Source organism: Malaclemys terrapin, chromosome 3 (genome assembly GCF_027887155.1).
Source record: "Malaclemys terrapin pileata isolate rMalTer1 chromosome 3, rMalTer1.hap1, whole genome shotgun sequence".
Lineage (NCBI taxonomy): Eukaryota > Metazoa > Chordata > Testudines > Emydidae > Malaclemys > Malaclemys terrapin.
In genome coordinates, this window is record NC_071507.1 from 83202151 (window position 1) to 83226878 (window position 24728).

Sequence of the window (24728 nt, forward strand, 5' to 3'; positions counted from 1 at the left end):
TTCAGAAAGGTGTTGACCAGTATTCTATTTCTAGGTCTCTCACAGAATGTGGGACCTTAGAAAAGACACTTAATTTCTCTATGCCTCAGTTGCCTCATCTGCAAAATGGAGATAAAACTTACTGAGATCCTGGGCTGGAATCTGTTGCATCTATGCAAAGAAACATTATACTTTTTTCCTGGTTTCCATTGCTCACTTTCCAATCTGCTCTCCAGCCCTTTCTGGTCCCCCAATCTCTCCAGTCTCCTCCATGAATCTTGTCTTCAGTGTTATTCTGAGCCCTTCTTTCCCCTGATTCACCCTGACTAATGTGACCTAAAAATTCTTAAAACTACTCTGGCCTTCTGATGTCTCCCCACACTTCCACAATCTCCTGAGCATTCTGTTTCTCCAGTTCCCCCATCCAACCACTAGGTCTCATATTCTCTCACTGCTCCCCGTGTGTGTGTGTGTGTGTGTGTGTGTGTGTGTGTGTGTGTGTGTGTGTGTGTGTGTGTGTGTTGTGTATATATTGGTGTGTCCCGTTCCCCATCTGTGTGTCCTGCTCCCCACATGTGTGTATACTGTATATATTGGGGGAGGGGGGGGTGCTCTGCTCCCTACGTGTGTTTGTGTATATATATATGTGTGTGTATGTATACGTGTGTATATATATATATATTGGTGTGTGTGGACACACATGTATGTGCATCTTTGCATTATCTGAAATAAGGGCATTTACATGTGGAAAATAAAGTTCAAAAGTGTGAATGGGAAGGAGACAAGGGTGAACAATGGCGTATTTAATGCTGGATAGTCACAATTGTGTGGGAAAACTCATCCCCATGTTTGGGCTAGGAATGTTGCAAGCGAATCAAACATAACCCTGTGAAAAATAAACAGAAATAATCACAAAAACAGATGGACATCTCCTAATCCCCACTAGCCTAGGGCAGGATTTTACTCATGTTTTTAGAAGATTCTCTTTTCTAAACACCGCTATCAACCAAAATTTGTTTTTTCTAGCAGATGCTGTAGCTGCCAGCTATGCTCTGATTTCCTCACTTCCTATCCATCACCTTATAAGCGTCGGTCAAAAAGTCACTGTTTCAATTCAAATCAAATTCACTGAACTCTGACAAGAGGTTGTCTCACCAATTATTGCTTTCTCTCTAACTAGAGGAAGTAATCCTTGCGACATCAGCTGCTTCAGGGGGAATGTTTTCAAAGGCAGCTCTTCTGCCACTCAGATATAATGCTCAGAGATTATTTTACTTACAGTCACTTCACACAGAGATGCATGATAGGGCACATTTGTTGAAAAAGTGTTGTTAACTCAGAGTTAAAGGTTGCCTAACACTGCCTTCTGCACCTCCAGAACATGCAGGGTGACTAAATGTACACCTCCTGAAAACCAGCAAATGTCTCCCCCACAACCTGAACCCTGCAGCTGTTAAGATATGCCTCAACCCTTCTCCGTCAGCTCATAGAACAGTATAAGTCCTGAGCATGAGAGAGGGCAGTGGGAAGCATGCACAAAAGTAGTGCTGGGGAAACACTTAGGCCTTGCCTTGACTAAGATCCTATTATCATTATATTATTTGTATTACTGTAGCATCTAGAAGATTTTAATCATGGACCAGAACACCACTGTGCTAGGCACTGTACAAACTCAGAACAAAAAGTTGGTCCCTTCCCCCAGGAGTTTACAATATAAGTAAAATTGGTGGTAGGTTGGGATAAGCAAACTCAAGCTAGCTAAGCCTGATCTACACTCAACCACTTTGCCTGCTCCAGATAAACCCCCAAAGATTTGCCAGGTGTTAAGTTTATTCACCCTTATCCTAAAGATTCCCTCTAGGAGGACATCACCTTTGGGTTCCTCTGACTGAGCCCTGTGAGGCAGTGCGATGTGTGCCAGTGGACTGCTGGAACTCCCTAAAGCAATGGTGCAGCACAGAGGCTGCATGGCAGTGTGTGAATGCCAGTGCAGCAGTGGAGTTCTGGTGGACATTGAGAGCATGCGAGACAGTGTTAGATTGGGGTGAAGCATTCATGCGATTACTAGGGTTAGATATGTTAAGGTCACTACTTAACAGCTTTTCCAACAGCAAGTCCTCTGGTCAAAAATACTGAGTGAAATTTAAAACATTATTAAGGATGAAGCTTTTAACTGGAAAGATTTCTAAGGTCTAGGGTGGACTCTCTGGTCAGTTCCAGAGAGAGAGAGAGGCTATGTCTACACTGCAAATGAAGGTGTGATTGTAGTGCAGGTAAGCATACCCCCACTAGCTTTAATCTACCTAGCATGGGTAACAATAGCAGTGCAGACACACCATGGACCCCAGCATGCACTAGCAACTGGAGTATGTACCCAGGGTCCCTGGCAAGCTTGTACTGGGACAGTTAATGCTTGCTGAAGCCTATACCACCATGGCTTCACAACTATTGTTGCTTGTGCTAGCTAGATCAAAGCTAGCATGGGTATGCCTACCTATGCTACAATGACACCTTAATATGCAGTGTCTAGACATAACCAGAGAGGGAAAGAGAGACCTAGGGCATGGCTACACTTGCAGATATAGAGAGTTTTGAGTTAAACCAGCCTTTGTAGAGCACAGTAGAGAAAGCGCTGCAATCTGTCCACACTGACAGCTTCAAGCGCACTGGCGTGGCCACATTTGCGGCACTTGCAGTGGCATTGGGAATGGTGCATTATGGGCAGCTATCCCAGCATGCAAGTGACTGCAACGTGCTTTTAAAATGGGAGGGGTGGGGTGGAGTGTGACAGGGAGTATGTTGTGTGTATGTGGGGGGAGAGAGAGTGGGTTTTGGGGGGGCTGAGAGCATGTCAGCATGCTGTCTTGTTAGTCCAGGCAGCAGCAGACCTCCCCCTCCCCCCACCTCTCTCTCTCTCTCTCACACAGCATTCCACAGTAACGGCTTGCATGCCGGCAGTCAGAAACGGAGCTTTGAAAGGGCATTTCCGCATTCCTACAGGAGTTCAAAACAATGACAAGAGTGGCCACTTGACTTAAGGGGATTATGGGACTGATCAGAGCGCAGTAATGCAACACCTCATTCATGCTGACGCCCAGGCGTTGTAGCCAAGGCGCAGCAAACGTTATTCCTCTCGCCGAGGTGGAGTACCAGCAGTGCTGTAGCAGTGGAGTCAGAGCGCTCTACGTGCCTTGCCAGTGTGGACGGGGAGTGAGCTAGTGCGCATGGGGCTCATTTATTGCGCTGTAACTCACAAGTGTAGCCAAGCCCCTAGATGGCAAACAGAGATTTTGACTATTCCATTTCATTAAAAACCTTTGAAAGGTTTTGTTTTTGTTGCCAAGTAGAATAAAAACAAATTTCAACCCCCTGAAGGTTTTTGCAAAAGAGAATTGTTCTCAGGCCAGCTTTACGAGAGAGCCACAATGAAGAGAAAAGAATGGTTTTGGTAAGGAACCAAATCTTGGAAAGGTTGGCTGAGGCAGTGTCAATTCAAATCCTGCAGGAACCTCTGGGACCAGAAATGCTAGTGTAATGTTTACTGCTTCTGTGTTGTGTGGTTTGGATAGTGACCTAAGTGATGACAATAATTTTAATCCCTTGGGGAATCAGGAATATACTCCCCCCCCCCCGCCAATTTTGGCCCAGGCTGGGGCATCTCATGGGTTCTCTCCTCCCCATCTGAGCAAAAATCTATATCCACTCTATCTGGTGTGCCGGGGACTCAAGTTGTTGTCTCCAAATATCTCTCAGTCATGACACAGTAGCTCATCCACAAACTAGTTCTAGTCGCATCACCTATCCTCCCTGCCTGCCTGCAGTGGAACTGACTCAAAGCCTCCATGCCATAGAAATTTGAGGCAGGTAGTGGGGAGAATATTGCACACTGAAGTTTAGCCCTTGCAGTGAAGGGGCTCAGCTGAATAGTTATGCAGGGAGCCCCAGATTTGCTTGAAGTAGCCCTGAGCTTTGAGGCATCAAGGTTGACTTCATAGATAATTGAGTCCATATTCCTGACAGTTCTGGCTATACAATAATTCCCTAGACAGAGGAGTACAGTACTAGCATACATGTCTTCTACAGTGACTGCACCATTTTAAAATAATGGAACTCCACAAAAATATTTGAAACTTGGTTCTGGCATCAAAACATGGTTCAGTTCTAGCTTCTGCCTACATAATTAGAGGTGGCACTGGTAGCACCACTTATAGTTAAGGTTGTCCAACACATCCCATTATAGGACCCTGTTTTCAGATGCTTATAACTTTGCCAAACTGTGTCTGTTTGGACTGAAATTTTCTATGCCAGGTGTCTGCCTCAGGCTGAGTTTCTTTAGAAAGTGTCACCTAAAATGGTTCCAAGAACAAGGTTACAGAAAATGTTATTAAAACAATTCTTACAACCTTCTGATTGAGATGCTATAGAACTTCCAACTGAGTATGCTTCAGCCCCTCCCAGCTCCTATGTGCTGACTGGATAGCCCATGCCATGCTCCATCTCACCAGGATCCTCTATTCCAGGGCTCTATGAGCTGAACAGGACTATATCTGCAATTGCTCCTCAGGGCTGCACTAAGTCTGTCCTGCCATGGGGCACCAGAACTGAGAGCTGGGAGACTGTCACAATTGTGCTCTCAATACTCCCCCTGCTGACGTCCAGGACATGAGGAGGAAAAGGAGGAAGCTGCCCCACCATCTGGAATGAAGAGAAGTGAGAATTGGTGGGGAGGGGGTTGCAGGAGCCAGACTGGGGGGACAACAGCCACTAAGGCGAGTGTATAGGAGGAAAAAGGGGACAGGGGTCAGGGTGGGCTGAGTAGTGGAGTAGAGTAGAGTGAGCTAGAGACAGGCTGGGGCACTAGATCAGAATGATCTATAACACTAGGGAGCACTACTATCCAGGGCTTAGAATTCAACCCAGGAGTCTATCTACATTCTGCTGCTCTCACCTGGGATCCAATTTATAGAAATGCTGAGGACTCACAACTGCAACTGAACTCAAAGGAGCAGGACTTTGGACACATGAAGAGTTATCTAATGATACGTACTCTAAAAAAAATCCGGTGGTAGGCATTTCCAATTGGGCACTCAAAATTAGGGAATACTTTTGACCTTTCTCTTTACCTCAGTTCCCCATCTCTAAGATGAGGATAATAATACCCCTCACCTCACAGGGGTATTGTGAAAACATATTAATTCATGCTTATGAAGCACTCAAATGCCACAGTGCTAAATACTATAAAGAAGCTCACAAGGAAATTAATAAATCTGTCTTCAGAGTGGGGTTTGAATAGTGTGCAGTAAATGAGGCATGGGACCACCGAAGGATGAGGCTAAAACAAAATACTTCATAGCTACTTATTAAGTGAGCACCGAAACTGTATATTGGAAAGTTTGGGGCTGATTCTCTCTCACTCACGTAGGTGTAAATCAGGAGTTATGCCTTTGAAATCCATGGAGTTACACTGACATCAGTAGAAGGAGAACCAGGTGCTAAATCTACTGGAAATCAAAAGCAAACATAGTATTTACTGCTGCAGGATTCTGTGTACTAATGCTGGTCAGCAAAACCAAATATTTTGCTTTAATGTCCCTTTTGTTTTGATCCAGTGCTAAGTACAGTACAGTGAAAGTTGTATAGTTCATCAGTATGAACCTTTTTCCCACCATCATTTCTTTTCCACCTCCAATTTTATGGTTTGAATTTTTGCAGAGGGTCACACCTCTGTCTCTCATCTAGTAATAGATAATAGATTACAACAAGCTATTTGTTGAGTTAGCCAAAAAAGATTAAGTGGCATCTTCAAAGGTTCTGGAGAAGAAAGTAATCAATACAACCAAGGAGATAATCAGGAAGCTGGTTAGGATAAAGATAGCACTGAGATATGCCTCATTTGGGACCGAATGTAGGGGAAGATAAAAAGATGAAAGAAGAGGGAAGAACAAAGAGCAAAGAATAATAGCTCTCTGTGAAAGAAAGAAAGAAAGAAAGAAAGAAAGAAAGAAAGAAAGAAAGAAAGAAAGAAAGAAAGAAATGTGACGTTACATAATCTAAGTCTATATTAATATATAGCATAAATAGTGGTGTATGACTGACTTGTGTGGGGTTTGAATAAAATAATCTGTACTGCATGTCTATTTTAATATGTGCTAAGCCAAGTGAATTTCAAAAACACATAGTTATCTTATAAAAAGCAACAGAGGGTCCTGTGGCACCTTTAAGACTAACAGAAGTATTGAGAGCATAAGCTTTCGTGGGTAAGAACCTCACTTCTTCAGATGCATAGTTATCTTATGTGTGTCATGGCATTTTGCAGGAATCTAACAGCATGTTGTGCACCGGTTTGTTGCCACCTTCCACCCCAGAGGTGGCAGCCTTTCATGTTGTTAGTCTGCACACATCAAGAGTAGTTCTGTTCTGATGTTGGTTTCACTTTCTACCAGCTGTGTCTGTTGACAGTCAAGACCTAATCATCCTGGTTGCTGAGCTCAGCACACAGGGGTTCAGTGAGTAAAGAAAACTGATGTTCATGAAAGAGTAGATAAAGCTTGCACAAGGTACCCTATTGACCACCCTCTTGCATACCCAGTTAGTCCTTTAGGAATGTGCAATAATGCTGTGAATGGGAATTGTACCCACGTGGAAGGGTGGCATCTGTACTACAAGTAGAGCCATGTTGGGAGATCTGGTTAGAGTGTTTCCATCCCTGAACCGGTTACAGCACAGCTCTATTTTGTAGTGCAATAGCATAACCATATTCATGGGAAAGCCTTAGATGGAGGCATAGTGAAAATAAGGATCGATCCCATTTGAACTACAAAATAGTAGTTTGCTGCAACTGGGTCAGGGAACAGCCATATTATAACCAGGTATCCCAGAATGGTTCTGTGTGTAACACAGATTAAGCCAATACCCTTGCCTACTTTAGCATTTTTCAGGAAATCGCCCTCTGCCTTATTACCAGCAACATAGTTCTACAAAGGGTAGTAATGGCAGAGGCACAAGTGTAGACCAGAATTTTTACCACCATCAGTTCTACATGTGATCTGAGCAGGCCCTATGTCCTGCCTACATTAGTGCTCCTGCCATTGCTGAAACTAGATGGATTTTCCCCAAAAATTGTTAGGGTAGAATAGATGCAACAATGAGGGGGACATAACCAACCAAAAAAGATAGTGAAAGGAACATGTGTGAGGAATGGTTGCCAGTGCAGCATGTTCCCATCACAGCAATGTACTCAGGACAAGGGCAATTTGATACACAAAGTAAAGCAAGATTGCTTTAGAGAGTATACCATAGAACCTGAAGAGGGGAAGCATGGGCAGGTGGTGAGTGTCTCTGTTAGCCTGGTACTAGATGCCTTATTTGCTGCTTTGAGGAAGCATATGCCCTTGCTGAACCGATCTCAAGTATTTTGAATGCAGCACACAGTGATCTCCGCACCTGAGATCTGGGCGACTGATGGCTACGGTAGCAATGATTCATATCCTAGTGGCAACAGTAGGAAATTTGTTTCCTGCAGTGTGCCTCATCTATGTCCATTGTGTTCATCGGACCCCTATAGCATAAGTGCTTCTTTTCTTCCTCTACATGGCTCTGGCCTGTGTATTAACCTTGCTGTCTGCTGACCAAATGTCTTCTAGGATTCCTGCATGCGGCTGCCTGTGTTTGAAATTGTAAGTGTAGGCATTTCTGGATAGCAACGGCTTTGTTGTGTTAGGTTTCCACTATCAGCTGTGCTTTCAGGCACCATTTACCACATACCCTCAACCCTCCATATGACCTTTTCTGGGGTGAGACATGCAAGCCAGCCACATCAGCTGCTTGCACATAAGTCTCTGGCACCCTATCTGGGTGACCATGGAGCAAGCACTGTTATTGCAACTTTGAGTGCAGTTTTAGAGTGTTGCCTAATCTCCATCTGAGGGATGGGAGAGGGCAGCAGATCGTGGGTAAGAGTCAGAAAGAGAGAGAGAGATGAAGTTACAAAATGTGTAGTTTGTATATGAAATTGCACAGATGGATATAACTAACTTTACACTGTGTGAAACCTCAATGGACCAAATTCTGACCTCACACTGGTGTAAATCCAGGATAATACCATTGGTTTTAGTGGAGTTACTGGCAGATTTACAGTGGTTGGTGTAAGTGAGATCAGAATTTTGGCCCTCTGACTTCAGACGGGTTGACCCAGCAATCAGTGCAGAATTTGGCCCCAGGTAAGGAGGTAAGAAAAGGTGTATATTCAGAAAGCTGCTCGCTGTGTAATGTAAAACAGCTGAGCCTCAGCCCTTCCTGCACCTCCCCCCGCCCCACATTCCAGGCTTTTACTGTATTTTGAATTTGGGATTAAGGCTGCACGAAGCTTCCTGTAATCACTTTGCTGCCGGATTTATGCAGCCTCCACGCGTGGGGACGCGTGGGCCACAAGACGGCGCAGAGAAGTTCCCCCTCTCTTGCTGGGGTCCGTTTCCCCAGGGTCGGGGAGGGCAGAGCAAGACGTAACCTCGGGGACTGGATTTGCCCTTGCCCAAAGAATCCTAGAATCATAGACTATCAGGGCTGGAAGGGACCTCAGGAGGTATCTAGTCCAGCCCCCTGCCCAGAAGGCTCATCAGTCAGTCACCCGCACCACCCAGCCCCACCAGCCGCCTCCTGGCAAGGGGAGGGGAGTTGCGGAAGGGGCGGGGGAGGAGGGAAAGGAGGACGATCCACCTCTATCCACGCAGATAGGTGGCCCCAGGGCGCAGAGCCATAGGCACAGCCCTCCCCTCTGCCTCCCGCCCCTTCCCCCTGCTCCAAAACCGCAGGAGCCGCAGTGGCTCCGCAGCACTCCCTCAGCTCCAGTGCCAGCAGCCGGGAGAGGGCGAGCAGCTCCGGCCCAGCCCCAGCGCAGCCCGCCCCCCTCGCTGCTAGCCCATTGCCATGGCCCGGGCGGGTGCCAGCCTCTAAAGATGCTGGGGGAGAGCCAGCAGCACCGGCCGGGCGGCTGGGATCGCTGCAGGGTCGGGGAGAGGCTGCAGGCGGCCCTGGCCGGCCTCCAGGAGCTCCAGGTGCTGCGGGAGAAGCAGCGGGCGCTGGTGAGCGGGGCCCTGGCCATGCAGCAGCAGCCGGCAGCCCGAGGGGACCAGGCGCGTAGCAAGGAGCACAGGCTGGAGGCCACGCTGACTGCCTTGAAGGAACAACTGGTAAGGGCTGAGGCGCCACGGTAGCGAACCGCCCAGCTGTTCGGCCAGATGTTTTCTCTAGAATACGGTGTTAATCATCGGAGACGCCGAGCGTGTGTTTTGTGTCTGGGGGCAGAGTGCAGGCTAAGCGTGTGTGTGTAACTATTTCTCTCCATCTATCATACCCACCTATAGAGGGGAGGTTAGAACTCCGATGATGAGAACAAACTGAAACACAGACTGGCTCAGTAAACAGGCTGTGTCTGTATAGTATTTAGTCCACGCAGCGGTAGAAACACGCGCTCATGCACAAGCGCACATTTGTGGATTCGCTCGCTGCTGTCTTTAACTTGTTCCATTCATAACTCTATCCTAACGTGTGATGTGAGAGAAAAATCTTTGCCACTGTGCAATGCAACAGAAAAATGATCCCCCCCCCCCCCACCCTTCACATCATGATGCTCCTAGGTTTTTTTAAAGTAACATTTCCTGTCTGTGTCAGATGATTTGAGCAAGTTTTGTATTTGGTTACTCCACACATTTGGACATTTCAAGTTTATTATAAAAAAGTGTGAGTGGATTGTCCAGTGTGAAAATGATTATCTGGGGCAAAATGGTAGGAACGGGGGATGAGTGTTTTCCAAGACACTGGTATTTGTGCCTGAAATTAACGTCTGTTTTACCTTTTGTTGATTATAAAAATATTATAAATAATTTTTGATTTACTGTAATTTAGCCTGCTTGAAATAAGAATAGTGGCTGCAGCTATTCATTCCTGCCAAATGATTTACAGCCTATTTCTGTAGTTTGGCATTGAATCTAGTTCTTTTGCACATAAAATGTATGTTTTGGCTAAGTATGTCAAAGACACTTTGTCTACACAACATACCAACTCGTGGTATGTAATTTTGTTTGTTTTATATGTTTTATTATTTAAATAGAGTATACCTAAGTACATAAATCTACAGATGTCAACTTGTAATAGGGGAGAATTAACAAAACTGGAAATCAGCTCTAAAAGTCTTGTTTTTAAATTAAATTAATGGAGATATCCCATCTCCTAGAACTGGAAGGGACCTTGAAAGGTCATTGAGTCCAGCCCCCTGCCTTCACTAGCAGGACCAAGTACTGATTTTGCCCCAGATCCCCAAGTGGCCCCCTCAAGGGTTGAACTCATAACCCTGGGTTTAGCAGGCCAATGCCGAAACCACTGAGCTATCCCTCCCCCCCAATGGAGAGTGGGAGCTTTGTTTAGAGCAGTGATTGACCACTGGATAGATGTAGGCTCTTTTACATGTCTGAATATGCATTTGAAGGAAATCTGTGCTTAATTATTTAGAAGCACTGCACAAGCATCTTTAAGTGTCAGGTAGAAAATGTAGCTATGTCTTTTGAGGAAAATAATTTTGCGAAGACATCACTAAAACTACACAACAGGCAGTATTAATCAGCACTGACAGCCTTCCTACATGCCAGTCATAATATATGGGCACTGGTACATTCAGTTTCAGAATTCATGACTACAGACACTATTATAAGGTTTTTTTTATTTAATAAGATTTGGTTACGGTTTTTACTGAGTGCATTTTAATCAGACTAAAGTACATGTCATGTGCCAGACAAAATGCTGAATGCTCTAACCTGAACTGTTTTTTAATAGGACAAGGAATAAAGCTGATGATTAACTTGATTTAAGTAGTATACATATCAGACTTGTCAGCACTCATCTTATTTAAAAGTAACCATTTAGAGCTGAAGATCAAACTTTTTCTAATGTATATATGTGGGGGAGTAAAGGAGGAGGAAGGATCAGGAAAACTTCTGGCTTGTATCCCTTAAATACTTTGTTCTGGAATGGATTGCCTGATCAAAAGAGGGAAATAATTGAACTTGTTTGACATCAGCCTTGCATTTAACACTTGTACATTTTTGTGGAAGGAAAAAAAATCTAAATTAGGACTGAAACTAGTTTCATAAGAAAGAATACAATCAAAGGCTAGAGGCTTTAATCTCTCTAGTACTGGCAATTACACACATCAGTAAGCTCAAAGTTAATTCAGAGCTCTCTCCCTCCCCATATTGGTGTTAGACTTGGTCATCAGTTATCAATCAGGTGTGAAAACAGAAAGGATATTCATTAAGTGTAGGCAGTTTTATCAGACAGAATCTCAGAGTGAAAATTGGCTTTAACCTTCAGGGAACCTAAGCACCACTTGTGAAAACACAGCAGCAAGCATATCTTGATTAAAGTCAAAATTGCAGCACAAGTGTACTGCCAACCACTTGATTACCTGTCGTTGATAATTTTAACTAATGGCTGCACTTTATGTTTTTAACAAAAAAGAAAAGATGATTTAAAACATTTATTGCCCGCTCAAGACCACTGTGTTAATATAAACACTTAGTGACCTCTGACCAAAGTGATCCATTGGTGTTTGACACAAGGTGTTGTGCTGTAATTACACATTTGTTTATATATTTTCCAAATAAGACATGAAAGTGGGAGATTAGTTTTATCAGGACTTGTCTGGCTATTAATTATGCTTTCAACGGGGAGAGGCAAACTAGACCATAAAATTCTAGTTTTGAAATAAAAAGCAGATATAGCTGCAGGAATCATGAGAAATGTGTTATCCTAGTTCACCCTTGGAAAAGGACTGCTTTCACCAGGAGGTGTCACTGCAGTCATGAAAAATAAGTAGAGATACTTTTTCCTGGGGGATGATGCCAAAAGGCACAAGAAAGGCTATATAGAGTTAGGTTTTTCACAGAAATTAGATTGTGCCATGTGTTGAGTAAGCGACACACCACTTCTAATTAATCTATGGTGGAGTCTAGATTTCCAGGTCCCAGTTTGGCAAACACAACATAGGTGAAAAGTTCTTCCCCTCCCCTAAGCAGCCCTTAAGTTGGAAGACTCAGATACAAGATAGGAATGGTTAAACATGGGTTGGTCTTGCAGTGTAGGTGAAACCAAGCTTTAAGCATATTCCTGAACTGCACTACAGCCTTTGGACTTTAGCAAGGTTGTAGCCTTGTTCAGGGACACAGTTGGGTGTCTTCTTCATAGCAAAAGCAAACCATGTCAGGTTTGCAATTGGATCCCTCCTCTCCATCCCCAGTAATTGTAACAGTGGAGATAGGATGAGACTCTCATTGCAGAGATGGTGAAGGGAAGCAACATTGAGTGGCACTACCTAGTTGCACTGACTATTAAGAAAGCTAATCTAGTTTCCTGAGATGACATTTTGGTAGCCTTGAGTAGAAGGAAGAGGAAAGAAGGTACTCAAACTTAGTAAAAATAAGTAATTCTGAGGTTCTTTAGGTATGTGAATGGGCAGAAATTCAAGGCAATATCACCCACTATTTCTCAAATGTTTCCCCAAATAATATTATTTATAAAATGAAGTCAATTGAGTGCAATTATTTTGCATCGTCTAGTTCCAAATGAATTATCAGATTATGAAAATGTGGTGAAGGGTCATGTAGGTTTATGCTGAAATGTCAAGAGAAAAGACATTCCAATCTCTTGGGTCTTGACAGATTCTATACACTTCAGATTGTCATTATCTCTCTGCTTTTATATGGGAGAGAGAGGGAAACTTTAAAAAAAAAAAATTGATGTGTACCAGAAATCAGATGAAGTAATGCGTACTGTCAGAGCCTAAACTTATAACCACAGAAGTCAACAGTAAAGCCTCCATCACTTCAAAGCTGCAATACTGGGCCCTAAATGATTGGCCAAGATTTTTCAAAGGTGACTAGTGATTTTCAGTGCCTCAGTTTGGTGTTCCCACCTGCCTTCTGAGAATCAGGCTCCTTTAAGGGTCTCAAATTGGGCACCCAAAAACGGAGGCCATCAAGAACACTAGTTGCTTGTGAAAATGGTGTCCCAGTTGCCCATGCAAGCAGTGTACTTCAGACTTCTTCACATCTGCACGCCTCAGAGTAAATAGATGGTTTCATTCTGCTTCATGAAAAATTCATTTTGTGAACTGAGAAACCTTGAGTTTAGGATTTATTGTTCAGGGTGCTGCTTGCTGCTTTTTTTAAAAAATAGTCTTGAGTTATCTGAATAATTTAAGGAGCACTTGTTCCCTTGAAGCCTAGAAGGAGTTAATGAACAGTGTGGAGTCCCCGTAGTGGGGGACAATGGGAAAGGGTTAACAAGGATGATGTAACTCATGCATATTGGTTAAAGCAAAAGCTCAAGGGTGTAATAAATAATCTCTGAATATCTGAGAGCCTTGTTGAACACTTTGTGGCCTCTCTGCCATTAATCAGAAACAGAAATCACAGACTGAGGGATTGGCTGGCAAAACATTAATCATTAAGCAATTAATTCCAGCCATCCAAACAAAACGTTGTGATTTCCTGAATGGGGGGACTCAGGGAGGCACAACATGTTTAGTTTCCTCAAAACAATTAAAAGAAACTAAAGGAGAGTTGAAAAGGTAAGTATTCATCATGAGATGGAGAAGAAGTTGTTCTTTACTATTTAGTTCTAACCTTAACATTTCTTTTGTGACAGGAAGAACAAAACCCCTCCCCCCTGTTTTGTTAGGAAGCAGTTGTTGGCTCGTGCCTAAGCTTTCTTGTACATATGGCACTAATAAAGGGCCTCACACTTCTTGTGCCTTACAAGTTTCATCCAGTTCTTTAGGATTCCAGAGCAGGCTGGAGAGATCTTTTCAGTCCCTTGAGCAACGTTACCAGCTCTTACAATTTTATTATGAGTCTCATTAAAGCTCCAGCTTCTGGCCCCTCGGAATTACATCAGAATGTCAGCATCAGTTGTTGTTGTTTGCTTAAGTTTTTAGCTCTCATGGTTGTGGAGAAAAGCCTGAAAACATGAACCCTAAAGGTTCAAAAACCAGAAGCCAAATAAAAATAACCCCAAATATATATATATATATATATATATATATATATATATATATATATATATATATATATCATGATTTTTAAGCCAACTTCGTGGTTTTGGGATCCTGAACTCATTAGTTTTGTTTTATACTCCTATAACTATAGAGAAATGACTTCAAAGCTCGGGTCTTGTAAGCAAACCAAATATGCTTGCTGTGCCCTGTGTGATAATAAGATAAATTTACTTTCTATAGTGTCCATTCATCGTGAAGGATAAAGTGTTCTTACAGACTGTACGTATCGCTTATCCTCCACTAAGGCCATGTCTATACTACCACTTTTGTTGGTATAACTTGTGTCACTCCGGGGTGTGAACAAAACAACCCCCTGAGCGACATAAGTTACACCGACTGAAGCGCAGGTGTGGACAGCACTATGTCTGTGTGAGCGCTCCCGCCGGCGGGGAGGTGGTTGTATTATGTCGACGGGAAGAGTGGCTACATGAGCAATCTTACAGTGGTGCAGCTGCATTGATACATCTGTGTTGGTGTAAGCTCATTATTGTAGACATGGCCTAAGATGCAGCAGACCCTTCCGAGGTGAAATGTAGGAGATGTTGTTACCATTCTATATCAACACAATTACACAGTGGACCCAATGCAACCCCACTGGAGTCAGTGTAAAGTTTCCCATTGACATCAGAGGAAGTTGGATCAGTTCCAGGGTGTTACAGAAAAGGAAGAGAAGAATAACTGTTTCAGTGTGAAAGTACATAGAAAATGTTTAGGGTAGGTAGGCAGAATACAGGATATTCTGAAAAGCAGAGTGTTTTATACTTATGTCAGATTTCAGAGTCATTACATTAGCCAATTACTGTAGTCCTTAGCTGAGCAAAACTTTCAGTGGTACTTTTGCTTCAGGAGTACATAATTTGGCTAATATACTTGGCAAATTCACTATATAGCCCTGAGATCTTTACTAGGACTATTCTTTATTTCCCCCTTCTTTCCATGACCTGTGAATAGTCACGTTTAAGGAGACAGGATGTTGGCTTGAAAAGTCACCTGGATCAGCTGGACCAGCAAATAAGTGAACTGAAGCTGGATGTCAGGAAGTCCTCTAGCGAATACCTCGACAGTGACAGCAGACCCAGCTCAGGTAATGCACTCTTGACAATTTATTTATTATGGTTCTAGTGGAATTTGTATGAATTCATAGACTCATAGAGTTTAAAACCAGAAGGAACCATTAGGTCATCTAGTCTGACTTCCTATACAGCACACGCCATTCAATTTCCCCTGATTTCCCCTGTATTGAGCCTAATAACGTGTGTTTGGCTAAAGAATATCTTTCAGAAAGGCATCCAGTCTTGACTGGAAGACATTCAGAGATGGAGAATCTACCACTTCCCTTGGTGGTTTGTTCCAGCAGTCAATTACCCTCACTGCTAATGATTTGTATCTGATTGCTAATTTGAATTTGTCTGGTTTCAGCTTCCTGCCACTGGTTCTTGTTATGCTCTTCTCTGCTAAATTAAAGACCCATTATAGTCTAGTATTTTCTCCCTCTCAAGGTACTCATACTCTAATCAAGACACCTCTCAATCTTTTTGATGAGCTCTTTTCACTGTAAGGAATTTTCTCCAGCTCTCAAACTGTATTTGTGACTCTTTTCTGAACCCTCTCCAATTTTTCAACATCCTTTTTAAAAATGCGGCCACCAGGTCTGGATGCAGTGTTCCAGTACCAGTCACACCAATGCCATACAGAGGTAAAATCAACCTCTCTACTCCCATCCACTTCTTTATACATCCAAGGATCCCATTGGCCCTTTTTGCCATAGCATCGCACTGGGAGCTTATGTTCAGTTGCTTGTTCACTATGACCCCTAAATTCTTTCCAGAGTCACTGCTTCTCAGAATGCAGCCTCCTCCCTCCCTTCTGCAGGTATGGAACTGCTAAATGAAATGCATTAATTAAACATAAATATCTCTTGTGTGAAATGGAAAATATTGGGATATTTTAAATGGTGCACATTAAAAATTCCTGAAATTAATATTTTTTTGTAGTGCTGTCTGAGAGCTGAGCAGAAAATAGGCACCTTTCCATCTTTCCTTCTCTTCAGGTACAGTTAGGATTTTGGGTCCTCTGTTTTTGGCTGCCCAATTTGAGACCCATCAAAGGTGCCTTATTTTCAGAAAGTTCACCATGCTCTGAAAATGAGACTCTTTTAAGCTGCCTCAGTTGGATAGCCAAAAACTGAGACACTCACAGTCACTAGTTGCATTTGAAAGTTTATGCTGTTATTTTCGTGGGGGAAAAAGACATAGGAATAGATTATCAAAAGGCTCATCTCTCATTTGAACTTCAAGCTGGTTCAACATGATCATGTGCTTAAAGTTAAGTGTGTGCTCGCTTGTTATGCTGGTTGAGGGCCCAAAGTGAATAGATCAAACCCAATAAACTGTGGTTGAACTGGAGTGCATCTTGTAGAAGGACATCCCATCTCAATCAAAAAACCCAGTGATCATGAATTTACCACTGTAGCAAATGGCAGAGAGGATTTATTGTTTATTCATAGGGCCCTACCAAATTCAGGGTCCATTTTGGTCAATGTCATGGTCATAGGATTTTAAAAATTGTAAATTTCATGATTTCAGCTATTTAAATCTGAAATTTCACGGTGTTATAATTGTAAGGACCCTGACCCCAAAAGGAGTGGTGGGACGGGGATGTCGCAAGGTTATTGTAGGGGGGGTGGGTTGCGATACTGCTACCCTTACTTCTGCACTGCTGCTGGCGATGGTGTTGCCTTCAGAGCTGGGCAGCTGGAGAGCGGCGGCTGCTGGCAGGGAGCCCAGTTCTGAAGGCAGAGCCACCAGCAGCAGCAGCGCAGAAATAAGGATGGCATGGTATGTTATTGCCACCCTTACTTCTGCGCTACTGCTGGCAAGGCACTGCCTTCAGAGCTGGGCATCCAACTAACAGCCATCGCTCTCCAGCTGCCCAGCTCTGAAGGCAGCACAGAAATATGGGTGGCAATACCGTGACCCACCCTAAAATAAATTTGCAACCCCCCCTGCAACTCCCTTTTGGGTCAGGCCCCCCAATTTGAGAAACGCTGGTTTTCCGCCATGAAATCTGTACTATACAGGGTAAAAGCACACAAAAGACCAGATTTCACGGGGAGAGACCAGATTTCATGGTCCGTGATGCATTTTTCACGGCCAAGAATTTGGTAGGGCCCTATTTATTCACTGTAAGCCAGAAAGATTTTTGTATTTATTTGAACTCTACAGGCTTTTACGACCTGAGCGATGGTGGTTCCTGCTCACTATCCAACTCTTGCACATCTGTGTACAGTGAGTCCATATCCTCCTCCCACACCAGTCTGTTGCCGAACTGTCAGCAGCCCAAAACACGGCTCAGTGTCTTTGATTATCGGCCCAAGTCTGCAGACGAAACCACTGTGCACACCACTAAGTTCCAGCACCAAGGAGTCTATGTCAGTGATGGATATGGAATCAAGGCTAGCACGGACATTTCTGGAACTCCTGCCAGGTCCAGACCAAGGCCAGTTTCCACAGGTAATTGGTTGCAGAACTGAACGACGTGAAGGGAAGACGAACGTTGATAGTCCCACTTATTCATTTAGCATCATAGTGTGACGTATGAATAGTGCAGCTAATACAATAGTGTGCATTTGAAAACACACAAAAGCAAAAACAAACAAATAAAAATAAAATCAAACTACTTACTGCCTAATTCTCAGCTATAGCATAGTCAGGCACCTTTAACTAATAACAGACAAGGAGGATATTTGCAAGCAGATCAGTATATAAGGCCTGAGAAGTTGTTGTAACACTTGTTTGATTAGTTTTGCTTAAATTTGCCAGCATTTGAGTTTGCGAAATCAGCAAAATAGCAGCTATTTTGTGAAATATATTGCATGAGCTGAGAGAGGTGTGTGAAAATTCAACCAGGGGAAAATAGCAAAAATTTGTTAATTTATTGAGGAAGATTGCAAAAATCTGAGCAGAAGTAGCTGCCTCCTTGAGCATAGATTGGCTCAGGAAAGTGTTTCAGTTTTTGGTGTCTGTTTTCCCATTCTGTTGTATAGTGAGAATGATCGCATTTACCTACCTACCTACATTGAAAAGGCTATGGACAGCGTAAACCTTGTTTACATTCAGATTTTACTATTTACAGATCAGGATAACAGACACAGAGAGGTTAATTGATCTTTCCTGGTCTCCATGTGGTCTACTGAAATAGGCAGGGGCCTGAGAGCCAGCCTTGAGTTGAAATCCTGGGTCTGATGTTGACTTACTTTGTAACCTTGATTCTTGCAAGTCTTCTGTTTACCCAGATATAACAAAGGTGAATAATAATTTACCTCCTACATAGGGGTCTTGTAAGACCTAACTAAAGAATGTTTATAAATTGCTATGTAAGAGCAAAATATTAAAGACCCTTAGAGGCAGAAATAGAATTTTAATGGTTCCAGGCCTGTCTTTGTTCCTCTGTATCTGTGGTTCTCCACCCTAACAGTTTCTTTCCATGACCCCTGAGTTTTCAACAGATAACCACTATGGGTGGGGGGTGCTGCTGGGTGAGGGAATGAGTGATGTTGAGTGGGAAAGGTGGAGAAGGTAGTGATGGTGTGTTCTAGGATGCTATAGCTCATCCCTTCTCTCCAAACCACTGCCTGCTATTTGCTCTGTTTTGGGGAAGTGCAGCTTCCAGATGCTGTGAGCTGCATGAACAGTCTGGCTGTGGAGTCCAGACAGCCAACTCCACAGCATCTTGAAGAGGCAATTTCTCCAATATTGAGCGTGGGGTGCAAAGGAAGTGAGGGATAGCTACGGTGGGTCAGAATAGCGTCAACCGGAGAAGAGAGCAAACTTCTCCTTCCCTCTCCAGTGCTTGTTGTCTTTGGGCCCTATTGCCTGCAAGTTTTAGACCGGCTGAACTTTTTATTCTGCTTGCAGTGTTCTTGTAGCCGTGTTGGTCTCAGGACATTAGAGACAACATAAGTTGGTCCAGTAAAAGATATGACCTCACCACCTTGTCACTCGCTCTCTCTAGCAGGGGTGATTTTGCTGGGAGCCAAGGATCAGCCTCTTGCAACTCCCTACTCAGTTCCACCCCACAGGCTGAGAATCACTGCCCTAGAGTAGGGTTTCTCAACCCATGGGTTGCGACTCAAAATTGGCATGCTAGTATGTGTCCAAGTGTTGCGGGGCTGGCTGGGCTTGGCTCCCCACTCTGGGCTTTACAACCTGGTCATATTACCATTCAGTTTTGGCCCAGCTGTCCCTCTGTCATGCCCCCCGGGGAGGCAGGAGTAGGTCTGGAGGCATTTTGGGAGGTCTTTGAGTCACAACAGCCCATCAAGGTTTACAAATGGGTCCTGAGCCAAAAAAGAGTGGAGAACCACTGCTCTAGAGCATGTGGTTGGCTCCTCAAGGGGGTAGTGATGGTGACCTCCTGGAAAATGTGCTCCATTACTCCTGTTTGAATTTTTGTACAGTTTTTTTATTTTCATCCTGGTAAAGAGTGGGTCAGTAAATTTGTTGTGGGGCTGATACCATGTTTGTAATAGGACGACTAAATCAGCCCTGTGAAACTTTCTATTGACTCATTTTAGACAAATAGAATAGAACTGTACATGAGTCCTCACATAAAGAAATATTCCTAACGTTATCTAAGCTAGAATGTGGGTTAGAATTTTAAACTCCAGTCCCTTTGCCTTTTTTTGAATGGGATGTGGGGAACAGACTAATTTGTTCTGTGCTGGATGCAGAAGACAGAGGTAGATGCCAGAACAACCCTTTTTCTTTTGTATCCAGCCACACACAACTAAAAGCTGGACAAAAAGATACCAATGTTACACCCTGTGAATGAGTTCTTCAATCTAAGGAATTTCATGATGTGTGTGTAGATAGATATTTAAGACTTCATCCTGACTGTTGAAATAACAAGGGTGCAAATGTCCCGGTGCAAATGCCCCAGTGCATGAACTGCAGACAGTTCAACATTTGTAAGTCTCCCCATGTCGTCTTCTAGTAGTACAGAAAAGGTTAACATAATTTACTCAGCTTTTCTGAAGCTTATTTCTCCTGATTCTTGGGTTTGCTCTGCAGCACAAAGCAGCGAAACAGGGAATTTATCTGGCTCCCTATGGAATCCCTGTGTGCAAGGGGAATTCCTGAGTGGTGTAGAGCTGTTAGTTACTCTACAAGACCTATTTTCCCAGCCCCTAGCTCGGGATGTTCTCTGGAGAAAAGGGGACTATGGGGCTGTCAGCAGCCAGGTGTAACTTACATCAGCCCTAAAGTTACTTCAAGTTTTGATGGGGACTGAACTTGTTCCTAGAAACTCCAGTTTCAAGGGAACGTGTCTAAGAACTTGTCTATACAGAGAATTAGTGCAAGGCAAGCTGGGGTGTAAATCTACCACACTCTAGCATGCCATGCAATAAGTTGCCATGTGTAACCTGCTACCACACACTAAAAGTTGTGTAGTGCGCTTTGACCTACTGCTGAAACAGCAAGTAGGTCAAAGTGCAGTAGTGGAGCAGAAGGGTCCATACAGCCAGTTACTATGGTGTATATTCACTCCCCAGCTGGCCAGGTATTAACTCTGCATTTAGACAAGGCCTCAGACACAGTGGAGGATCTAAACCATTGTCTATTCCTCTTTTGGGGTGAAGATAATTCTTAGTCTATTCCTCCAAATGTCTTTTTAAAACACACACACCTACCTGCAAAAGAATTTTTCAATTTACCTCCCATTTAATAAAGTCTCTTAAGTGTTGCCTGCTAGAATCAAAGACTCCAAGAACAGCGAATGCTGCGGGTGACTCACTTCAGAAAGGCAACCCTCTGCAACTTTGTTTTCAAATGAAGGGATAAGATCCAATTAAGAGGTTTCATTGGATTCCGGGGGAGAAGGAGTGAGCCTGTAAAATGCAAAATGCATCTAAATGGCTTTCCAATGTAGTTAAAGTGTTAGTGCTCACTGCAGTGTCTCACTGAGGCAAAATGTAAAGGAACACAGCAGTAGTTGCCAGCTCTGAAGGGATTAAGAGACACTTTGACTTTAGCTCCATTAAGTCCGGTTAAAGCAGTTGGTTCAGGACTGTAGATTTCAAAAGACACATGAACCAGCATGGGGAGGGCAGTTTGAATTCAAAGTTAACCATTAGAACCAATAATATTAACTGTTTACCTCCTGGGAATTTCAAGAATTTATTTCCTCAGTTGCTATAGGAAGCCTAACCCTGAGAGAGTCTCTAGCTGGTCCTGAGAGAAAGAATTAACAAATTCTGCTAGACTTTAATGGATTATTTTTTTATATGACATTTGACTTTAGACTTCTTGGTACTTGGATTCTTTTTACACCTCTCTTGGGAGATAATCTTTTTTTTTTTTTTTTTAGTGCCTTTTGAGCTGTGTAGTTTTAAAACATTTTAATGGCACAAGCATTAATTTTTCTTAAGTGACCACAGTTTAAACCTCAAGTAAGACATGGGTTCAGTCATTTGCTTTTAAAATCATTGGTCCAGATTCCGATCATTATATACGAGTGTAAACCCACTGAAAGCAGCCGTGTTACTCAGGATTTACACTGGTGTAACTGAAATGAGAATCTGCCCTTTTGCATTTACCATTCATTGTTTTTACATGGGTGTGTTTCTAAAGCACGTTTTCCTCACACTTTTATGGTCTCAACAAGAAAATAATACAAAGAAATGCAGAGTTCTTGGGGTATTAAAACTTATTTTTGTCATGATTACACTAAAATACTCATTAATGACAAAGGATATGAAATAGTCTCTGAAATATCTCCTTGAAATATAAGGTGTGGCAATAGAAGAAATTACCTGTGATATAACTCTTTGATTTATTTCCATTTGATATCCAGGTGACCTGGAAAGACGTCTGCCAGAAGACACTGGATTTCAGAAAGTGACAGACCCCAAATCCGTGCCCCCCCTTTGTCATGGAGTGGAATTCCAGTTCCAGAGTGTGGACCCAAAATACCAAAATGACTTGGTCTCCAAGAGCGGCAATGATGTGTATCCTTACCCAAGCCCTCTTCATGCTGTGGCTTTACAAAGCCCACTTTTTTCTCTGGTGGGGGTACCATTGGAAACAGACAACCACTCTTCCCCCAGTAAACCCATGCCTAGTGTTACAGGCCCTAGCTTGATTAGGACTAGGCCAGTCATTGAGGCCAGGCCAGGGGGTTATATCAACAAACTGCTGCAGCTGACAAGATGCAAAGGGAACAATCATGCAGATGCCAGTGAGAGGGTTTCAACAAAGAGCCAGCCATCCACAATGCCCCAGAGACTCATTATAACCCCCAGCACTGGTGGAGTGAAAATTAGCAGCAGCAGCAGCAGCAGCCAGCTGGAAAAACAAGGGAACTCTCTGGAAGGTAACAAAGCTGAAGGGAAACTGCAGAGGGAGATGCCTGAAGGGGAATGTGCCAAGCAGCAGGGGACTGTTCACGGTGTGAATGTAGAGCAGCCATCCAACCTGCCTGACCCAGAGTCATCAGCTGTAAATAGTTGTTACCCTGCCAAGTCAACAGCCAGAGGCTCTCCTCTGGCAGAAGCAGTGGGGAGAGGCCTGGAGCACAGTTCCTCCTGCTCACAGATATGCTACAAGGTCTCTAGTCCAGGTATCTTGAACACTAAAGCTATCCTTCCCAGAAAGCCTAACAGAAGGTGCAGCACCCTCAAGCTAGCTAATGCAGGGAGTGATGAGCCATTGACTCAGAGTGAATTTGTTCACGCCCAGTTTGTCCCTGCAGAATCCCATCAAGTCAGAGTGAGGTTTGCCAGCTCCAAAATGAAGTCTGTGAAGGTTAAGAGAAGGAACAGTGAGAAGGTGCTAAGGCCTGGGAAGCAGACCCTTTGTGCAGAAAGGTCAAGGGGAGCCCATGGAGCTGCCAGGCTGCCTGTTGAGTGGAATTTGCCTCAAAAACAGCATGGAGGAAAGAGTCTTGTCAGGAGATCTACATATGCTGGAGAGGTTACTGGCAGGTCTTGTTCAGAGTCCAGCCTATTCCCCGTGCAACTCCGAATCCCCCCAGCACCATCCAGGCCTGAACTTTACCGGGCATCTGCTAATGCACTGTATTCTCTTGAAACGGCTTACATAGACACAGCCACCAAGAAAAAACAGCGTAAATGGCAGTCCACTGTGGAGATCTCAGCAAAGGCTCACCTTGCCAGCCTCTCTAGTGGCTTTGGCCTAGGGCCACCAAGACAGCCAGTAAGGAGAGCAGGGGTCCTGCGTACTGTAAGCATGAGGGCACGTTCGAAACATCACCGCCATGGAACATATGCCAAAAGCGACTCAGACCATTCGGAATACTCCGCTGAATGTGCTTCCCTTTTCCACTCCACCATTGCAGAGACCAGCGAAGGTGAGGTCAGTGATTACACAACCAACTGCTTTGGGGACAGTGAGTCCAGTGAAAGTGATTCAGAGGGCAGCAGCAATAGCAGCAGCCTCACTCTTGACTATGATGATGCCGATGAAAGCGAGTTGGTCTGGCCCGAAGCTTCTGTCAGGCAGCCAGCAGCTGTCCAGGCCTCTTCCAAGCCTCTTCCCCCCATGCCCAAAATCTGTCGTATCAAAGCTTCAAAGGCACTGAAGAAGAAGATTAGGAGATTCCAACCTGCCAGTCTAAAGGTTATGACCATGGTTTAAGTGAGAGCAAGCATCTGTTTATCCCAATGAGATAACATGCTGGCTCTGGCTCATTTACAAAACAAAAGGACTTATGCTCAAAGAAAAGGACAGTTTTAAAGGAACTCTGAACAACCTCCAGATCCACATAAGGGACCTTTTCATTTGCTAATGGCCATATATTTGACCCTGTATCTAATTTCCTCTTTTGCCATGTAGTCTGTAAATATGTATTTGTGTATATAGCGTGATGCCTTTTCTTCCTATACTTCAGAGGTCACTGCAGTTAAAAACGAGGTGGCAAGCCCAAACAGCCTCGTCCATAAGATTTTCTGGGGAAGACTTTTAGTGTCTGTTGCCCATGTGCACCCACAGAGCTTCCCCAGTTTGAGATACAAAAGCCTCCCAAGAAGGGCAGCTCTTCCCCAACTGAAGATACTGAAGCTTCCCTACACTAAGGATCTCTCCACAACCTGAGATATGAATCTTCTCCCAGTGAGACACCTATGCACTCCTCCTATTAGCCACCCATCTTTTCCTGTACCCATCTGGTAGAGAACTAGAGAGCTCTCCTTGGTTTCCTCTACATTAGGATGGACCATTCCCACACCAGCCCTGGTCACTAGGAGGCCGGGCCCCTTCTTCAATAGAAATAATTAAAGTTTGAGAAGAGTGGATGTATTTGTGAATAAGAACACGATTTTGATTCTGTTTCTGTTTACAAAATTGAGGGTATAAATAAGGTTTTAAACCCCCTTTTATGTTATTTCATTTATTCATGTGTTTTTTTTTGAATGGGCAAAAGAATGTTACGAATGCTCCATATCCTAGTGTGCAAATTGCTGGGGCTGAGAGCACAATAACTCTGCCCCTGTGGTTGCAGACTCAATAAATGCTATTTAATATACTCCAGAAAACTGTTACTGTCTGGCTACCTGAAAGAAAGCGATTCAGTTTTATTAGCAGCTGATCTGAAATGCAAAGGTTCTAAAGGGCCAATGCTTGCC

General features: G+C 43.7%; 1 protein-coding gene across 1 annotated transcript; it reads left to right on the plus strand.

Annotated features, from left to right (window-relative positions):
• The first annotated feature begins 8756 nt into the window (after positions 1-8756).
• Positions 8757-24487, plus strand: DACT2 (dishevelled binding antagonist of beta catenin 2). The gene is made up of 4 exons (XM_054023257.1): positions 8757-9167; positions 15038-15170; positions 17311-17598; positions 21941-24487. Exons 1-4 carry the CDS (start codon positions 8934-8936, stop codon positions 23740-23742), a joined length of 2457 nt encoding a protein of 818 aa, XP_053879232.1. The 5' UTR covers positions 8757-8933; the 3' UTR covers positions 23743-24487.
• The last annotated feature ends 241 nt before the right edge of the window (positions 24488-24728 follow it).

Coding starts and splice junctions, on each gene's coding strand:
- DACT2 (XM_054023257.1), top strand. CDS start 8,934: ATGCTGGGGGAGAGCCAGCAGCACCGGCCGGGCGGCTGGGATCGCTGC. Junction 9,168..15,037: donor CTGCCTTGAAGGAACAACTG/GTAAGGGCTGAG, acceptor ACCTGTGAATAG/TCACGTTTAAGGAGACAGGA. Junction 17,599..21,940: donor ACCAAGGCCAGTTTCCACAG/GTAATTGGTTGC, acceptor TTTGATATCCAG/GTGACCTGGAAAGACGTCTG.